Source organism: Drosophila sechellia, chromosome 2R (genome assembly GCF_004382195.2).
Source record: "Drosophila sechellia strain sech25 chromosome 2R, ASM438219v1, whole genome shotgun sequence".
Classification (NCBI taxonomy): Eukaryota; Metazoa; Arthropoda; class Insecta; order Diptera; family Drosophilidae; genus Drosophila; species Drosophila sechellia.
The window spans coordinates 15,094,359-15,112,720 of record NC_045950.1 but is presented as its reverse complement, the minus strand read 5'-3'; the positions used below and the strand labels follow the sequence as shown (position 1 = coordinate 15,112,720).

The 18,362-nt window shown below is 43.2% G+C and overlaps 4 protein-coding genes across 5 annotated transcripts; 3 read left to right on the top strand and 1 right to left on the bottom strand.

Moving 5' to 3' along the window:
* Positions 1-1,362: 1,362 nt before the first annotated feature.
* LOC6609887 lies at positions 1,363-2,297 on the top strand. Its single transcript, XM_002034501.1, has 3 exons — positions 1,363-1,507; positions 1,560-1,778; positions 1,846-2,297. The coding sequence occupies exons 1-3, from the start codon at positions 1,363-1,365 to the stop codon at positions 2,295-2,297; spliced, it is 816 nt and encodes a 271-aa protein (XP_002034537.1).
* Positions 2,298-5,126: 2,829 nt separating this feature from the next.
* Positions 5,127-8,662, top strand: LOC6609886 (ataxin-8). The gene is made up of 2 exons (XM_002034500.2): positions 5,127-5,727; positions 8,439-8,662. Exons 1-2 carry the CDS (start codon positions 5,696-5,698, stop codon positions 8,644-8,646), a joined length of 240 nt encoding a protein of 79 aa, XP_002034536.2. The 5' UTR covers positions 5,127-5,695; the 3' UTR covers positions 8,647-8,662.
* LOC116800527 lies at positions 7,447-7,711 on the bottom strand. The gene has a single exon (XM_032715982.1). The coding sequence runs from the start codon at positions 7,671-7,673 to the stop codon at positions 7,506-7,508; it is 168 nt and encodes a 55-aa protein (XP_032571873.1). The 5' UTR covers positions 7,674-7,711; the 3' UTR covers positions 7,447-7,505.
* Positions 8,575-15,754, top strand: LOC6609885 (5-hydroxytryptamine receptor 2B). Of its 2 annotated transcripts, XM_002034499.2 has the most exons (8): positions 8,577-9,078; positions 10,805-10,938; positions 11,425-11,534; positions 11,620-11,809; positions 12,035-12,172; positions 13,073-13,417; positions 13,714-14,232; positions 14,402-15,754. In XM_002034499.2, the coding sequence occupies exons 1-8, from the start codon at positions 8,760-8,762 to the stop codon at positions 14,498-14,500; spliced, it is 1,854 nt and encodes a 617-aa protein (XP_002034535.1). In that variant the 5' UTR covers positions 8,577-8,759; the 3' UTR covers positions 14,501-15,754. The 2 variants fall into 2 exon arrangements, with proteins under 2 accessions (XP_032571871.1, XP_002034535.1); XM_032715980.1 differs by having other exon boundaries at positions 8,575-9,078; positions 13,714-14,490.
* Positions 15,755-18,362: the final 2,608 nt, after the last annotated feature.

Below are 18,362 nucleotides of genomic sequence, written 5' to 3'. Positions count from 1 at the left end.
TAGGATCATCCTACAAATACTTGCTAACCCCTTTTTATGCACTGAAAGCAATGAAAGAACGTTAGTACTAATTAAATAAAATGAATGCTTTCTGACAAGTATGCTATTTTCCTGATACCTTACCTTAACTTATATCTTTACGTTCAGATCATGAAGTAATACCAATTTCCCTCAGTGCATTGCATCACTTGAAGCGATTTTGATTTTGGTGCTGAGTAAGTGCATAGTTTACAGATGCCATATCAGAGGACCGACGGCTTAAAGCTTTTTGCATATTTCGGCTGCTGCTGCCGCTCATAAATAATTCAAATAATTTACACGCTTACTTGAAGTCCGTGTGCGTGTGAGTGCATCATATGTGTGTGTGTGCGGGTGAACCACATTATGTGGTTCATTGGTTTGGGCCAAAAACTGCAAACAGCTAGCAGCAGCAGCAGAGCAATCAAGTACGTACGATGATGCTGCAGCTGCAGTTAACTAAACTGAACTGAACTGAACTCAACTCAACTTTCCACTACACACGCACATGCACACGCACACACACACGCACACAGCTGCACCGCACGAACATAAACAGAAACATCTATATAGGACTCTAGTTGGTTACTGCGGTTTGCATTTTCATATCGTACTCTCTAATATTTCACAACAAGTTTTGTTGTTGTTCTAGCTGGCGCATAAAAAGGCGAAGCTGCTGCGTTTTATGTTGTCACGTTGGCTTCAAGTGCCCCAAAGGGGAAATACCCCCCTTTCCAACCATATATCACTGCACCCTCCCCCCATGTCACGTACACACACACACACACACACACACATACGCACCAGTTTATGGATTAAGTAAGCACAAAGAGCGCAAATGAACTTTTCTTGCTCTCGGTGAAATTTGCAGTTTTAATTTTTGATTTCACTACGGACAGGAGCGTTGAAAGCGAAACTTATATGGCTGGGTTTTATGGCAACTGGGGTCCCTTTGCTACACTTAAACACACAAATGGCACAAAAAAGTAAAAGAAAATTACAAAGTAATGGGTTTAAAAATTTACAGCATAAAATTTCCAATTGAAATAGTTATGTCAGTTATGAATTCTAAATAATATGAAAATAAACTAACCAAAACTTATACATCATAATAAAATAATATTTTCATATGTCAAAATTGTTGATTGTCTATTTCAATTTGTACTGCTTAATTTAATTAATAAAATTCACATACATTTTACACTCACACTTTTTTGAATGTACGCAGCTGGCATAAGCCATTGGGAATTTAGACCCAATTATGCATTTTTCAGTGAGCGATAACCGAATTCCAGAAAACTTTGTTTTGCCCGACTGCCAGTCAATTTGTGGCATTTGTATAAAATGGACGCAGCTTATGTGAAATTTATGATGTGCCGGTGCCTTATGAATCGGGCGGATTGGGGCTTAGCCATTGGTTGCATGAATATCGTGTACTCCTTTTTCCTCTTTCAATTTTGGGCAGTGGAACTCTTCAGATCCCTCAACAGTAAGTTCTTTGTGTCCAAGAACGTACTTTTAAAACTCTTTAAACTGCCTAGATTATACCATCAAGTGGGTTTTGTTGTACGGATTCAACATGATGTTCAATGTGATCGCCATGATGAGGATTGTGAAAAGGGAAAGTATCTCGGTCTTCTACTGGATGTGCGAGACAGGTGCCCTTTTAATATTCCGAGTGCATCACATATATTACAACGTAGATGAGTTTTGGCTAGCCGAAAGTAAGTTGTACCACGTTTGCAACATTATAATCGATGGTGAGTTCCTTTCCGACTTCCAAGCTAAAATGTTAAACTGAAATACACCGTAAATTTATGCTCGTAGCTTACATTGGACTGTCGTTGCTGGCCATGATTTATGTTATGTGTGGCTTGGAGCTAGAGAGCCAATTCCCCAAGGATGAAATGGAAAGTGATTGCAAATTCGATCCAGAGTCAGCCAAAAGAGCTGCTCAGAAGGACGAGGCGGAGTTGCTAGCATGGAATCAGGAGGAGCAGGCGCACTTGGAACAGAGGAAGCTAGAAAGCGATCGTGAAATGGAGGAATTAAATCGCAAAGCCACTTTAAAACTGGCTCAGCTCGAGGAGGAGGGATCCCTGTCCAGCCAGGAGATAGCACCCACAGCACCAGAAGAGGAAAAACTCGATTCCAGCATTTTCCTCATGCAAGACTTTCCCGGACCTTCAGCTCCGCCAGAAAGCGTACTCTCCATCGAGGCGGATTTTTACTATGAGATCAATGATATAGTTGACTCCGGCGATCAACAGAATGATTAATCATTCTGTTGAATAGATAGCCATAAGTTTTACATTCGCTGGCAGTGCAACATAAACAATCTAAATGGAAGTAAATAACATTTTCACTTGACCCCCAAAAGTCTGACCGCAACTTTTGGCAACAAAAGCCCAAAAACGAAGAACAACAAACAAACAAATGGAGGAAAACTTGACTTAACTTTTCCGACGGGGCTTTGCCAGGGAATGAGGGTTTCCTCTGTTGGATAAGGGATTACGATCAAAGCGTTCGATTGAGTGTGTCAATAAATTCCTGCCAGTCGACCGAGTGTAGAACATTTGTCCGGCAGCGGCGATAAATAGTTGCCACACGCTTTCATTGCCCAGGAAAAATCCAAAAGAGACAGATCCCTTTTGGCCGGAAAGTTTCGTGTGAATTTAGTGCGGCTCATTAAGCCGGACAGTGTCAGTCATGTGTGTATGTTTGTCCTGCTGCCCGGACGGCGGATGCCGGACCAGTGGGCCAATGGCTTTTGGTTCAAACTTCATTAAGCTGGCGGAGGAAATTGCCGGGCCATTGTCATTCTTATTCCCATTCCCATTCCCATTCCCACTCCTGATCCTAGTGCCATTCTCACTGTCACTGCAGTAGACTTCCTTTAATAATGGCCTGCCGGGCATTTGTCAACGGGATGCTTTAGGAGCCGGGCTTTAAATGAGCGCGCTCATTAAGAAAATTAATGTTTGGGATTCATTAAAAGTGTCAAAGTGCGCACATTAAAATTATATAAAACGCCGGGGTGGAGTGACGCCTGTCGTAACGAAGCGAACGTCTCGACTCTTGTCGATTTTATTAACAAAACAAAGCATTAAAGACGCATAAAATGTTGACATAGCACCGCGGCTTTCTTCCTGGCTCCTCATAAAACCGTCTCATATTGACAGCTCAAGGACTTACGCACACAACGTGCCCTTGAATGTGTGTATTGTGTGTACTATACGTACACATATCGTGTATCCTGTCGCAGCATCTCATAAAACTAAACCGCAATTCATCAGTAAATTCCTTTCTACTCTCATGTTTTTGGTTTCTTTTTTTGGTCAGCCCGTCTGCCGGAGAATATGCTACAATTTTATGCGTCTCGTAAAATGCGAAAAAATTGTTTTTATTATAATTATTATGTTAAGCATGGTGACGAAGCAAGTTTATTGCACTCGCACATAAAAGTGGCAACCTCGATGAAGTGATGATGCTGTCAAACCTTAGTTGCTCTTCGGTTTTCCCCCAATCCAAAACATGCTGCTGCTGCTTATCTGGTTGCCATTTATAATGGCAAATTATTTGAGATTTTCGCTTAACTTTTTGCCATTTGAAACAATGACACACGCATTGAGGAAAGTCAACAACCTTCGCCTGTGCAGTTGCATTGCGTCCTTGCAATATCCCGCTGTCATTTTGCACTGTTAAAAATGTTAAGTTAATTCCTTAAAATGGTTTAATGGTCTATAAGATATATGCTAAGATTATGTTGCTTTCTGCATAGATTGAATAATCATAGCGAAAGCATTTCAAACTTTGTTAAAAGCAACTGGTATTACAAGAATGACATAGTTTTTCGCTTTGTGTATTGATACAACTCGAAGAGGGGCCGCATGTCACGCACTGGAAAATGCTTAACGCTCCCCAGCACCCACGCATAAGCTCGATCCGGGAAAGGGGGTCCACACAATGGGAGTTTTACGTGCTGGCTGCTCTGAAGGACGTAGCGTGTACGGTTAAAGTTTCTGGCTCATTAGTATGATGCTTAAAAATATTAAATGTGCGCAACTCGAGGGTATCGCAAAAGTAGCAAGATTGTTAGTTGAGCGCACATTAAGATAGTTCCGGTCATAGAAATAAATTGCAATCCCTGCGGTTCCAATGCCACAAGATGTGCGGCTTCAATCAGGGCCCACGCGTCGTATGCGCAATGGCCAAGCAATTGCAATAATCAATGTTATATTGTTGAACAAATACGGTAGGCAAGACTCGATGCCACGAAGCCGCAAGCCACAAAAGCCAGGAAAAAGCAGGAAAACCGGGGAAAACCCGAGCAGGCAAATAAATGAAGGCCGTAATTATTGCCAAGGAAAATACAGACGCCGGAACGGGGCCAAAATGTCACGTACTGGCAATAAACCGCTGCTAATTTACGATGCTGCCCGGACTGCTGCTGCTCCTGATCCTGGCCAAAGTCCGAGTCCTGTCCCTGCTGCTGCTCGGCAGCCAACAAAAGGCGATACAGCGGAAGTCAAAAGGCAAACGCCTAAGCAGTTTGGCCAACTCGAGAGCTCCGGAATGTTGCGCATTACGGTCGCTGCATAGAAATGGCCATCAAATTGACGTCGGCAAAGAAGGGCGAACCTATCGAAACTGCTAATAACCAGGACAAAGGCCTAATGCGCATTAGCCGCCCTGAAACGTGCATTAGATATATTAAAATCGGAGCTGGACCAAGCCAAGGACCTGTGGTCCTGGGCTGCCTGCATTGTTCGCCATTGCGTTTTGTTTGCATCCATTAGCGGGAAACGCACTGGGGCCGAAAATCGTGGACCGAGGACTTTCCCATTTTCCTCGGCTCTAATTTCCAAAAAAAAAAAAGAAATAATTGTGTTGACTACGCGTACTCGTCGAAACTCAACAGGCAGCAAAGAGCGCTGATTTTCGATTTCGAAAAGCGATTTCTCTTAAATGGAGACTTGCCAGAATTTGCGTATAAGAGAGCGTTCTGAGGCGCCTGCGTTGGAAAATTCTACAGGAAAATCAGCTGGTTTTCGGCGATTCCATCTACTTCAAAACGGCCACATTGAAGCAGTTTGTCAATAGTTACGCTGAAGACGCGACGCGTCTGCCGAAACGTTTAAGGAAAAGCGCCGAGCATAAAATCTGAAAATTATTCAAATAATTCATATTCGAAACACTCAACGCCGAAGACTGAAAGCCGTAATCAAAACACTGAACTCAGAACGCTAAAAAACGGGTATTAAAAGCTGTTTAAATGTTAAGTGAAGTCCTTATAAACGCGAGTTATTACTAACCTTTTTATTCCGCCTAATTGAATAACCAATACCCGCATAATTAGCGGGGCGAACAGAACAAAAAAAAAAAAACCGAGACTGAGTACTAAATGTAAAAAAAAAAGATAAATACAAATCAACCATAGGCGCGCACACAAACAACGCCAAACGGAAGCTGTATTCCTGTGTGCGTGAGCTTGTGTGTGTGTGTGTGCGTGAGAGGTCCTCCCGAGCTGGGGAACATCATAATCATCTTTATCAGCTGGAGCAGCTTCATATCCTTGGTGGTCGCCAGTGCTGTCGTCATCGTTGTCTCAACCCGGCATAAATATTTATGTTGACGAATCTACCTGCGGCAGAGCGTCGCTAATGAAGCGGGCGAAATGAAAATGAAAGGACATAATTATGCTTATGTGTGAGTATAATGAATACGAATTTCATTCCACAAGGCCAGCAGCAGGGAACTACCTGCATACATACATACCGACAACGGCTGCGAGTGCACTTTGTTCAACGAAAATCGCTGGCGGAATTTTGTGCATTTTCGTTTGTTTGTGCTTTCCGTTAGGAAAAGGACTTGTCTAGGACTTCCACTTTTATTTATTTCCAGCTTCTGTCCAGGTTGGTTTCCCTTCTGAATTGCACTTTTCTTTTGGCTTTTGGGCCGAGAAGATGTGGCGCTGGTTTATTGGTTCCGAACTTAATCAAGTTCCCAGCTATGGAGCACTGGGTGCCGGGTTGGGAGTGCAATTAGGCCACTGCATTAGGGAAAACTTTCCGCCGGCAAGTTGGTAACTTGAGTGCAAATTGCTGTCGTCCAATCATCTTCATAAAGTTGGCAGCCATGAACTCGGTGTCTTTGTTTGGTAGCCAATCCATTGTTTCCACTCAGTCGCTAACTGAGTTATGACCCCATTCGGTTTGTTCATATCCACACAGACATATGTGTGCCCTCCACCCCTCTCCTAATTGGTATATTGTACGAGTCATTCTGGTGATCATGACCAAAAGGCTGCTAAAAGATTACGCTGACACAAGTGGAAAAAGAAAGAGCACTGCCAGCAGCAGACATTCAGTAGAACTTTTTGTATATTTATTAGAGTATGAATTAATTCAAGGGTGTGTGTGTGTGTTTGTGTGGGTTGTGGGGAAAGAGTTAAACCTTCGAGGCATATTCTGTATCAGATTCGTTGAATGGAAAGGGGGCGGGAGGAGGAAAAGCCACCGCAGCCCGACGCGATTTTCCTTTTTCTCCTTGATTTTTTTCGACTATCCCCTAGAGGGAATTTTGTTGCAAACGTTAGCACATCTTTTTTTTCACTCCACCCACTGTGTATGGCGAATGTAATTCATGTACACGACCTTGTTACATAACAAAAACAAAAAAAAAATAGAAAAATGAATGGGTCTGTGAGACTCGCTTTCATAATTAAAATGCAGAAAGATGTGGTCCAGGGTGGCGACCTCAAGATACCCCGCCAAATACCCAGAGGAGACAATTTATGTTGCGGATTGATTGGTTTTTCATAAACAATGCGTATATATATATAACTATATGTGTTAAATCAAGTTCAGCATACTTTAAGGCTGCACAAAATATATATAGATTATTTTTTATTATCAAAGCATTTGGATGTGAGCCTTGAACTCCAAACCGCAGCAACATTTATAGTGCTTTTATTATTAGCAGCTTACGCTGGCGTGCCAAGAAATCCTCTGAAAAGGATGACGATTACCTTGACTATGAAAATATTTCTCACACATGAGCTGCTCGAGCGCATCGCACGGCCCTCCTTCCGTTTCCGGTGCCTCCCATAAGCGTTTTAGTCTACGGGAAAAGGCAAAACCGAAAGGCAGCCACTATTCAGCGAGGGTTGTGCGAAGCGTTCTCGCGAATTCGACTGCAAACGGAGATGGAGACTTCCGCCCGACTGCAATCCATCAAGCTGCCTTCGCAGCCGTTCAGGTGTTGGTTGACCCGAGTGTTCGCCTCAGACTGGTTAACTGCCTTCACCTGGGGACACACCTTGACACAGACAAAGGTCAGGGCAGATGTGTTGGGCGCCACAAAGGCCAAGTGGCATCCAAGCCCCCAGCTACGACTATCCGTAAATGAATTAAGCAGGAATGCAGATGCCTTCGTGTTACGCTAGTTTATTGTGTTTCTTTTGCAACCCGTTTTAGTTATGCATATCAGTTCCGCTCCAAATTCCGTGGTTGGTTTTGGCCAGGATTACCGTCGTATCTGTCGTATCTATAAGGTTGCCTCAGTTCTCTCGAAAATCCGGGCAGTGGAAGCAGCAACAGCAGTGAAATCAGCAGCAGCAACTGCACCGCAAATCCAAGTGTTAGCGCCAACATTTTGAATAGAACTGAGCAAAACAAGCTGATAGCACAAACAGCGTCAGCAAAAGGGAAATATTAATAGCACACTGCGAAAAACAATATCGATCAGAAATAAGTGTCCAAAATAATTATGCAACCTTGAGTACTGAGATTGAAATATATTTTTGGGAGATAACAATATGTAGGTTATAGATTAAAGACGAAAATCAATAAAAGCTAAATGATAAAATGTCAAATTGTGACTGGCCGTTTATGTGCCATAAAATTATAGAATGATTAAATATTTTTATATATTTAAAGATTTTAAAATATTTAAACTAACTTAACAATTCATTTTATTATAAAATTTACTACTTGCTTAAATTCACTTTGATAAGCAATCATTCAAGCACGATTTTAAAAGTGTGGCGGATTTTCCCAGCTCAAATCGAGATAAGGATCCTGGGGTCAAGGGGCCGGCTTACAGTGGGTTGGCAGCTTGTAAAAACCCTGTGAAAGAGTTCGCCCGATTGAAATGATTAATTAATTGGTGGAATCTGAAGGTAAACTGAGCGCGTCCACACGAGCATCATTTATCACGATGTGGTCTTAATACGAACGCCCGCCCGGCTTCACTTGGGCAAATGGGAAATATAGAGGGGAATTGTGTTATTTTAGGGCGGGCACACATTATGATTTCGTCTAAGGCTTTTATTTCTTGTTTTCCATAGACTTTTCCACCATTGTTTGCCATTCATGTCTGACTCTCCATTGACTCTCGCACCGTCCTATGTTTTGCAGTTTACGTGTTAAGTGCTTGGCAAGCACGATTAAGGCGCTTTATCACCCGCAACAACGGCAGCAACACGAACGACAAGCACGCCAGCAACAGCAGCAGCAGCAGCAGCAGCAGCAACAGCAGCAACATCAGCAGCAACACAGTCAACAGCAACAGCTACGACGGCAGCAACATCAAAAGCAGCAGCAGCAGCAAGCCATCCGGCTGTAGTCACACACATTGACACGCCCCCAACCCAGATTCATATACCGTACATTCATATATCTTACCGTACATACAGAAATATATAGCCGGATATACATATACATATATATACAAGCGAGATGCTGAAAACTGTGACAACAGCAATGGCTGCCGACGATGACGATGTCCCAGCGAGCATTTTGGAAATAGAACTGCCAGCCATTTTGCTCAACGAGAGCCTCTTCATCGAGCTGAATGGCAATCTCACCCAGCTGGTGGACACGACCAGCAATCTCAGCCAAATCGTCTGGAATCGCAGCGTAAGCGGCAATGGAAACAGCAACACTTTCGACCTGGTCGATGACGAACAACAGCGGGCGGCGGTCGAGTTTTGGCTATTGGTCAAAATGATCGCCATGGCCGTGGTGCTGGGACTCATGATACTCGTCACCATCATAGGCAAGTACTTAATCAAAACCAAATCCAAATTTAAATTACCAAAGCGAAAATGTCGGGGGAAGTTGGGGGGTATGGACATTAAATTATTCTCGAATTTATGCCGTGGGGATATGGCTGCGAAAAGTTTCCATATCGCCGACAAAAACTGAACTGTAAATGAAGTAAAATTTATGATGCAGAAGATTTTTATTGCGCCCTCTTGGAAGATTTTTATTGATTTTTGGGCTTACAGAGATGATTTGCAGCCGTTTGCTCTAAGAAATGGGCCTTTGGAATACCTCGAAAGATGGTTGTTGGGTGCTCAGGGGTGGTTGATTGTTTTGGTTGGCTAGATGATGTACGAGGAGTTCTTTGAGTTAAGAGCGCCGCAAAGATGCCTGCGAAAAAGGGAAGGAAAAACGAGGAAAAGTTTCCAAAAAGTGTTTGCCGCGGCACGTGAAAAGCTATTAAAATGGCGCCAAGGCGTCAAATGCAAATTACGACGAGCACACACACACACTTTTTGGCACACGATGTGATGGAGGTGTTAGTATACAGCGAAAAAAATGTTCAGTAGATTCAAGCTGTTTTTAACGGCTAGAAATTGTGTGTCTGCTTATACCTTTAAAGCGTACTAGAAAAAAGTAAAATGAAAACCATACTAATTTTGCATTAATTACGTTTTACTTCAAGTGATAATATCACATTGCACGTTTGCCACAAACCTAGTAATTAAGTGGTTTTCCTAAGAATTCATATGATAATTCGAAAGCGAGAAAACAATTACTAAATTTACAACAGTAATTACGAGCATGTCCGCATATCATGTTTGGCATGGCAAAGCCATTTATTCAAAGGACATAATTAGCCAATTTATTCCCAGACATTTCCTTTGAAAGCTCAAGTTTCAAATAAGGTTTTAATATCTGCAAGGATTGAAGGGAGCAGGGGTTTTGACTTAAAGCAATACCTAACTAATCACCAATTTCATAAGCATTTTGCTCTGTGCCAGCACACACACACACACATATTAGTCTAGCGCTGGGAACACACGTCGTATGAGCAACATTGCAATGCATTTTCTGGCAGGGGCCAAGCGACGACAAAACGTTTTGACAACCTGCAGACAAGCTCGCTGTCTCAGCAGCTCCAGTGTCCCAGGTTTGGTGCTCCAAAGGGGGTGAAGAGTGGGGGTCTGGACGGGGTACTGGCGTCACTGTGGCTGCGCTGGCAAAGAAGGGGATGGATGAGATGAGGTGGCAGTGCGGCAATTACAATTTGCCAAGTTGCATGCGCTTAATCAAAGCAAGCAACGACAATGATGATGGCGATGATGGAGCTTGGAGCACCCATCCAGTTCTCATTTGCATCCCAGTGGCGCGATGGGCAGGGGGAAGCAAGCGAGTGCGGAGTGGGGGAAGTGCGGCACATGCACGATTGCCTGCAATTAGGCCGGAAAATGAAGACTCCTTTGACACGAATCCTTTGCCACTGATTGATTTTGCACGTCTCCGTGGAAAGTTTTCCATCGTTTACCGCCCATCTCCCATTTGCCAAAAACGAACACACTAAATTTAATGACTATGGCCACTCAAGGTTTCCAATGAACTGCATTCGAATTTGCTTACCCATTCATTGGCACTCAAATGGAAAACTTAGTGCGGCATTTACCGCTTCACTTAATATATCAATTTATCAATTTATCGCTTTCTGATGGGTCTCCTGTCTTATATTAAACTATCCACAGGCAACGTATTCGTAATTGCCGCCATTATACTCGAGAGAAACTTGCAGAATGTTGCCAATTATTTGGTTGCATCTCTGGCAGTGGCTGATTTATTTGTTGCCTGTCTTGTCATGCCGCTTGGCGCCGTCTACGAGGTAAGTACTTCTTCTCTTTCATTGTACACAGAAAGAAATAATTCGCTATTAAATTTTGAAAATAAAAAAAAAAAAAGAAAATCCATCTGAAATCCACACGTTTTCAATTCATTGTATAAATACTACTTTTGAATAGTTAGTGCCTCCAAAGGTTTTTGTTTTTTACTACCTGTTATTAATGAGTAGCTATATTATTGATTTAATACTAGAATATTTAAGGGCATTTAAAGTGTTTATTTCTGTGTACTGCCACTGGTATGGCAGAACCAACTCGATTACCCTAATGGAAACTTGAGCAGGAATGCTGGCAAATGAAATTAGGCGCCAAAGAGTTGACACTGGCCCAGGGCAAGCTCGTTTGCTGGGCGACTAATTGTTTCAATTGCATCATCGCAGGCAAACAATGTTTTGCTAAAAGTCACTCCTTTCTCTCCCCTTTTCCTTTTCGCCTCCTCCGACTGCTCGATGAAATCTGTGCGCCGGCAGATAAGTAATGGATGGATATTGGGACCGGAACTGTGCGACATTTGGACGTCTTGCGATGTCCTTTGCTGCACAGCATCCATACTGCACCTGGTGGCCATTGCGGCGGACAGGTGAGTGCTGCCATTCAGTCAGCCAGTCAGCTCTTTCCCGGTACGACAGATGGCAATTTGGACGTCCTTCCTTCTTCCGTTACAGATATTGGACCGTGACCAATATCGACTACAACAATCTGCGGACACCGCGACGCGTGTTCCTCATGATTTTCTGCGTCTGGTTTGCGGCGCTGATTGTTTCCTTGGCCCCACAATTTGGCTGGAAGGATCCGGATTACATGAAGCGCATCGAGGAGCAGCACTGCATGGTGTCGCAGGATGTGGGCTATCAGGTGAGCAACCCCGATTGCCGTAATTTGCAGTGTGGGGAGTTCTTAGATACCTGGACTAGGTTGATTCTCTCAATTGTGAACGAAAACTATCATCATTTAAAGTGCTTTAATTCTGAAAACATAATATATAGAATATAGCTAAATAAAATCTAATAGTAAGAGGTACAATTTTATATTATAACTATACAATGGTAAATAGTTTGGCTTTCTTTCTTCATCCAATAGATATTTGCCACCTGTTGCACCTTCTATGTGCCGCTGCTGGTGATTCTGTTTCTGTATTGGAAAATCTACATTATTGCCAGGAAGCGCATCCAGCGACGTGCCCAGAAGTCATTCAATGTCACACTAACCGAGACTGACGTAAGTTAATCAATGACAAGGCAATCTCAGTTAGAGCTAAGTGCCTCAGAAAATGCGAGTGATAAATGCCAAGTGTCCACTTAGCCAGCCTCCCATGGAGAAGAGTGGAAAAATTACTCATACGCCCAGTGGCACAAATAAACATACATGTTCCACAAGCTTGCTGCTATTCTATTCCATCACATCCCTTTTATACTATTCTTTCTTTTTTTTTTGGCTGGCTGGCTGAGTGGATGTTGAGGCTGCTGTTCGAGAAGTGTATTTGCTTGCCTGCCATAATGAGTGTGTCATTAACAGAAACAATAAAGAGAAAGGGGGCGTGGCTTTAGCGGGTGGTCGGCGGTTGGTGGTCGGGGGAAGTCCTCAGTACTCAGTCCTCAGCTGCTCATTAGCATGCCCAAGTGAGCACTCGAAGCGAGCCGCTGCCGCGAAAGCCAAACAAATGCCAACCGAGATTTATGATCACCCCAATGTGTGGCGATGTTTTAGGGGCAGATAAATACACTGTTAATAATTCATCAGCAATTGTAAAATTATAATATAATACGAAATAACTATTCTGGAGGAACGATTCTTTAAGAGATTCTTTTTATTTATTTAATTTTATTGGTTGGTTATTTATAGAACAACATTTTTAGTTTAGGCAGTTTTCATAAAAGAAGGGAAATATGCATTTTTAAGTTTTTCATTTCATCACTTCTCTCAGTGTACCTAGAACAACTAAGCCCAAAGGAACGTCGAGAATTTCGCATAATGCATTTGATTTGTTTTCATTTCGTTGACAAGACACAAGCCAAATGTGCTTCCCCGAACAGTTCTCATCAAGTTCGTAAACAAACATTACCCATAAATTAAGTACTTGCCTTTCGCACACATTTAATTTTATCGATCATCGAGCAGTGCGATTCGGCGGTGCGGGAGCTGAAGAAGGAGCGCGGCAAGCGGCGGGCGGAGCGGAAGCGTCTGGAGGCGGGCGAGCGGACTCCAGTGGACGGCGACGGGACGGGCGGACAGTTGCAGCGACGTACCCGCAAGCGGATGCGTATATGTTTTGGCCGCAACACGAACACGGCCAATGTGGTGGCGGGATCAGAGGGCGCGGTGGCCAGATCGATGGCCGCCATTGCCGTGGACTTCGCCAGTTTGGCCATTACGCGCGAGGAAACCGAGTTCAGCACCAGCAACTACGACAACAAAAGCCATGCGGGCACCGAACTAACCACCGTGTCCAGCGATGCGGATGATGTAAGTACGCCCATTGGGCTGGAATATAATTAAGAACTGCAAGTAGGGAGCCACTTAAAGCCGCGGAATATTTTTTCAAGGAAAACGAGATTTAAGTTAACTTAAATTCAAGCTGAGTAAATGCCTTCAAATCAAATTTTTTTTCAAGCAGACAGATTTAATAAGTCAAAACCATTTAAGTGCTTAAGAAGGTTCTCCTACGCTAGTTTGTCCGTCTTATATTCATAGTCATTTGCTCGTGGCGCGCCCTTTGTTCGTGTGAGATTAACCCATGATACCCCCGCTTAACCCCTTAGTATCGCACCAGCAACGCGAATGAAATCATCACGCTGTCGCAGCAGGTGGCCCATGCCACGCAGCACCATCTGATAGCCTCGCATCTGAATGCCATTACGCCGCTGGCCCAGTCCATCGCCATGGGTGGTGTTGGTTGCCTGACCACGACCTCGCCATCGGAGAAGGCACTGTCAGGAGCAGGAACGGTAGCGGGAGCGGTAGCTGGAGGAAGTGGAAGCGGAAGTGGTGAGGAGGGAGCCGGAACGGAGGGCAAGAATGCCGGAGTGGGGCTGGGCGGAGTGCTGGCCAGCATCGCCAATCCGCACCAGAAACTGGCCAAGCGGCGACAGCTCCTGGAGGCGAAGAGGGAGAGAAAGGCCGCCCAGACGCTGGCCATCATCACCGGCGCCTTCGTCATCTGCTGGCTGCCATTCTTCGTAATGGCCCTCACCATGAGCCTGTGCAAGGAGTGCGAGATCCACACGGCGGTGGCATCGCTCTTCCTCTGGCTGGGCTACTTCAACTCGACCTTGAATCCGGTATGTAAATTAGCTCCTGGTTCCCTCTCCTCGCAGCTTAAACTCACTTTAAACCTTTATCCTTTCGAGCAAATTGCTTTGGCATGGAATAACTTAAGTTTAGACAATTTTTTTTATTGATATGAATACCATTTTTTTTTTTTTCTATAAATATTTGCCTTTATACCAGGTCATCTACACCATCTTCAATCCAGAATTTCGACGGGCCTTCAAGAGGATTCTCTTTGGTCGAAAGGCTGCCGCTCGAGCGCGCAGTGCGAAAATTTGATTTCAACTGAAGGATAACGAGGACCAGTATTTGTAATTAAGGTCAGGCGAAGGAGTAAACGAGGTCTATACAGACGGGCAGGCAATATGCTACGGAATTGGCATTGTATAAAGGCAAACTAGCAAGTAGAGACGATGTTTTAGCAGTGACAATCCTAACTAGCTGTAACTAATTAACTAAAATTCCTCACCACACACACGTGCCCCAAAAAGACAAAAAGCGAAATATGAATAGTAACGACAAAACTTAAGTGTAACCGAAACCAATCGAGAAATGAAAACGTGGAATTATGGTAGCTGATACTCACTAGATGTAAGCTTCGCGTATGTATTAGTAATTTATAGATATTTCTAAAGTCTTCCCTGTGTCTTAAAGAAACCCAAGAGTAGTACGCTTAGATACCCTAGAAACCCTAAGTAGGTGGGATGAACAGTGATCGGAGATCGAAGATAGTGATCGGTTATACATAGGCTGGGTCCAAAGAACTTCTTACGCTTTCATATTCTGTGTTAGTTAATCGCGTTCAGTTATAGCCTAAGCTGCAAAATGCTCAATTATTTCAATTGGATAAGCACATTTACATAAAGGTCAATATCAACAAAGATTAACGAATTTACACAGCTAACTCATGACGACACTAAAAACCCAAAACCAAAATGTTGCATAACCCCATAAAGGATAAGCCACCAACGCAATGGCTAATTAGGCAGTACACCCAACTTTATTCGGCTAAATTAGCATAAATCCAAAACCGAAAGTTCAACTTTCGTTACTAATATTTCTTACACACATACATATACATGCCATTTGAAATCCGGGAAGCCGCAACAAAAAGTTTGACCCATGATATACGCATTCATAGTGGTACAGCATCATATACACCCATATATATATATTTAGTATAGTATATTTATTGTTCGATTTTTGAAAAGTTTTCTTGTAAATAAACGGACTTACAGTTTTAGCAAATAGTAAACCAACCGAAAAACCTACAACCACAACAAGAGCAACAACCACTCGAATAACAACCATGGATATATACACGTCGGTCTGTATGTAAGGGCCATTAAGTCAATGCTGCAGTTGAAACCTAATACGCTTCGGTATGCACATGTATGCGTACCAACACATATGTCTATCTGATATGTATATGTATTTGTATGTGTTTTGTCGGTGTGTGTGTATGTGTTTATGCAACTTCTCGATGTGTACTTCATGTCAAAGTTATTAAAATTGTGTTTTATCAACAGCGTACACCTGCATTCGATATTTTATTCATGGATGAGGGATATGATGGAGATATATTCAAGGGTCTTTGGTCATTCGCTGGGCGGAAGAGGGTGGGGTGAGTTTCGGTACTATGCTCTAAATTGACTAACTTTTCAGTCCAGTGCCGACCGCACGCACGTCTGTATTGTTTGTAGCTGGGCAAAATGTCAGCGCATTGAAATGTCAAAGTTCAAGTGCACACTCACGCCCCAAAAAGTGGGTGTGGCCGGTCGGGCGGACGGACGGCATGGGAGATGGATTACGCATTGGCATTATCAACGCCGGAACAGGCCAAAGCCGACAAATGGCCCAAAAATCGATACAACATGTAGGGCCCAGGGGCTGGGCGTGCGGAATTGGAATTCGTGTAATTCGTTTCGGTACTTCACGTTCACATCCCGGCCCCTCTTCATGTACTTTTTCCATCTGCCTGTCTCTGGCTACAAGTAAGCTCATTAACAGTGGCCCTCTGCAGATGGAAAATTTAAAATGGAGTGTTCAGTGCTTGGTCGGTGCTCAAGAGCCGAAACTCAGGTGTGCCATTGAAGAGCCATCAGTCAATGGGCCGTAACCACATTTGCCACTTCACAATGTTCGAAGTGCGATAAAAAATGTTAATTTTTCGTGTTATAAAATATAAACATGGAACCCGATACGGAAAGTAGTTTTATCATGTCTTTTGGTCGGAAAATCTCTGGAAATGGAATATTATGTTTCATAGTTCTCGCCTACTCGCTGGTCCAACAATTATGAGATTCACTGTAGATCCGGACACAATCAAGTATGCCAGGAATAATATTTACCAACACTTTTAATTTCCTGTTGGCCCGGGACAAATGTCCTGCGGCAGCGCCATTATTAAACGAAAAAATAATTACAAAATCTGTTCGGAAAGTGAGTAAAAATTTCGGATGCCAGCTAAGTTCGGGGTAATGACAAATTAAATAGCTTCAACTTGAGCAGTCAGGCCATGCAAATAATAATAATAATGCCACTCGGGAACTTTTCGATTTGAACCGTGCGGCAAATGAGGCAGGAGAAACTGAAAAGGACGAGTGTCCCAAATGTGTCATATCATCGATATATCTACCTCACACATACACACACACATGCTCGTGTAGAGGTGCGTGCCTGTGTATGCGGGCCTTTATTAGCCTAGTAGCATTATTAATTTCCTCTCTGGCACACAGCAATGGCAATAGCTGCAGGATAATGCCAATAAAATTCGTTTTATTAAAAAATTCTTTTGCCAAAAAATTCCATAAATCGAATAAATATCGAGTGGCACTTCGGCAATCGTTAAGGGATGACGGTGTAGGGTGGGCGGTGTGCGGGGGATCTGGGAACTGGGGGCAGTTAATATGCCACATGAGTGGGGCAGGCATTCGACAGGCGGCAGTAGGACCAAAATCCCGCTCTGTTTGCTTGGGCATCAATTTTTGAAGTCTCCTTGAGCCGCACCGAGCGAACTTTGGCCAAGCAATTCAAAAGGTATTAAAAGTATTAAAACGGAAATAAGTGCGGCCCAAGCACAACATATATATATATATATATATATATATATCTATTGGTGGTCCGCATTAGGATCTTTGAGGATGTGTGGGTAACTTTTAATTGAATTGCATTGAGAGAGTGCAAATTGCTTTAAATGGTTAAGGGCTTATAGCCATGGCTTTTACTAAGACCCAACCACATGCTTATGCACAGGGAAAATATCCTTGTAGTTCAACTTGATATTAACTGTAGAATAAATGAGTAAAAGTATTCTATGGACTATTTCCAATAAAAAATTTGTGATATTTGATTTTTCAGCAATTTGGGCTTATATAATTTATATAATATTAATATATAATAGGTATGTTCTGAGGACTGTATAACTAATTTTCTTTTATGCCTGTCTACACTTGAGCTTAACTGCAGTGGTTTGTGACCAGATACTATCGAGGTGTTATAAACCTGAACGCTATTCATTAAAGTGCTGCAGGTGAGACAGCTCATAAAATCGCGTTAACATCTCGGAGCGGTAAAAAGAGGAGATGGGCAAAAAAGTAAGCAGGTAAGTACGAATACTTAAAGCTTCTGGCGCCAAACAAACTCATTGCGAAGTTGTTGACACCACCGGGGGTGGCCCATTCAATGGACTTGGCCAGGACACAAAAGATGAGTGTCCACCGCCCTGGAAAACTTCGACTTTGTGAAGACTTTTTGCAAATTGCGGCCAAGTGCACTTTTCGTTGCCTTCGAATCTGATGCCGCATTGTGGTGCCTGCTCCGGCCATGGACATTTGACAGGTGGGCAGGTTGGACAGCTTGTTGGCTTGGAGGTCCTGGGGAGACAGGACGGTCTGTGTGCCCGGCGAACTACGGCTGCTGCCTGTCTGCACTAATTACGAAATAATTGAAATCATTACGCAAAATGAGTGCCAGCAAGTTAAAGTTCCTAACGGCTAGGGTTTCAGTTAATGAAAGCACCATCTCAATATCTCAGTGAATGCTTTGCCATCTCTCTAGCGCGAACACGAGTCCTTAGCGCACTTAACTCATGAACGGTTGTGGCTATTGCAACGAATCGGAAATATTGCAATTTACTACT

Excerpts from the sequence above, each read along its gene's own strand:
- LOC6609887 (XM_002034501.1), top strand. The coding sequence starts at position 1,363 with ATGGACGCAGCTTATGTGAAATTTATGATGTGCCGGTGCCTTATGAAT. Across the intron at positions 1,508-1,559 it reads ACTCTTCAGATCCCTCAACA|ATTATACCATCAAGTGGGTT; the intron begins GTAAGTTCTTTG and ends TAAACTGCCTAG. Across the intron at positions 1,779-1,845 it reads TTGCAACATTATAATCGATG|CTTACATTGGACTGTCGTTG; the intron begins GTGAGTTCCTTT and ends TTATGCTCGTAG.
- LOC6609886 (XM_002034500.2), top strand. The coding sequence starts at position 5,696 with ATGAAAATGAAAGGACATAATTATGCTTATGT. Across the intron at positions 5,728-8,438 it reads GGACATAATTATGCTTATGT|TTTACGTGTTAAGTGCTTGG; the intron begins GTGAGTATAATG and ends TATGTTTTGCAG.
- LOC116800527 (XM_032715982.1), bottom strand. The coding sequence starts at position 7,673 with ATGTTGGCGCTAACACTTGGATTTGCGGTGCAGTTGCTGCTGCTGATT.
- LOC6609885 (XM_032715980.1), top strand. The coding sequence starts at position 8,760 with ATGCTGAAAACTGTGACAACAGCAATGGCTGCCGACGATGACGATGTC. Across the intron at positions 10,939-11,424 it reads CGCTTGGCGCCGTCTACGAG|ATAAGTAATGGATGGATATT; the intron begins GTAAGTACTTCT and ends GTGCGCCGGCAG. Across the intron at positions 11,535-11,619 it reads GTGGCCATTGCGGCGGACAG|ATATTGGACCGTGACCAATA; the intron begins GTGAGTGCTGCC and ends CTTCCGTTACAG.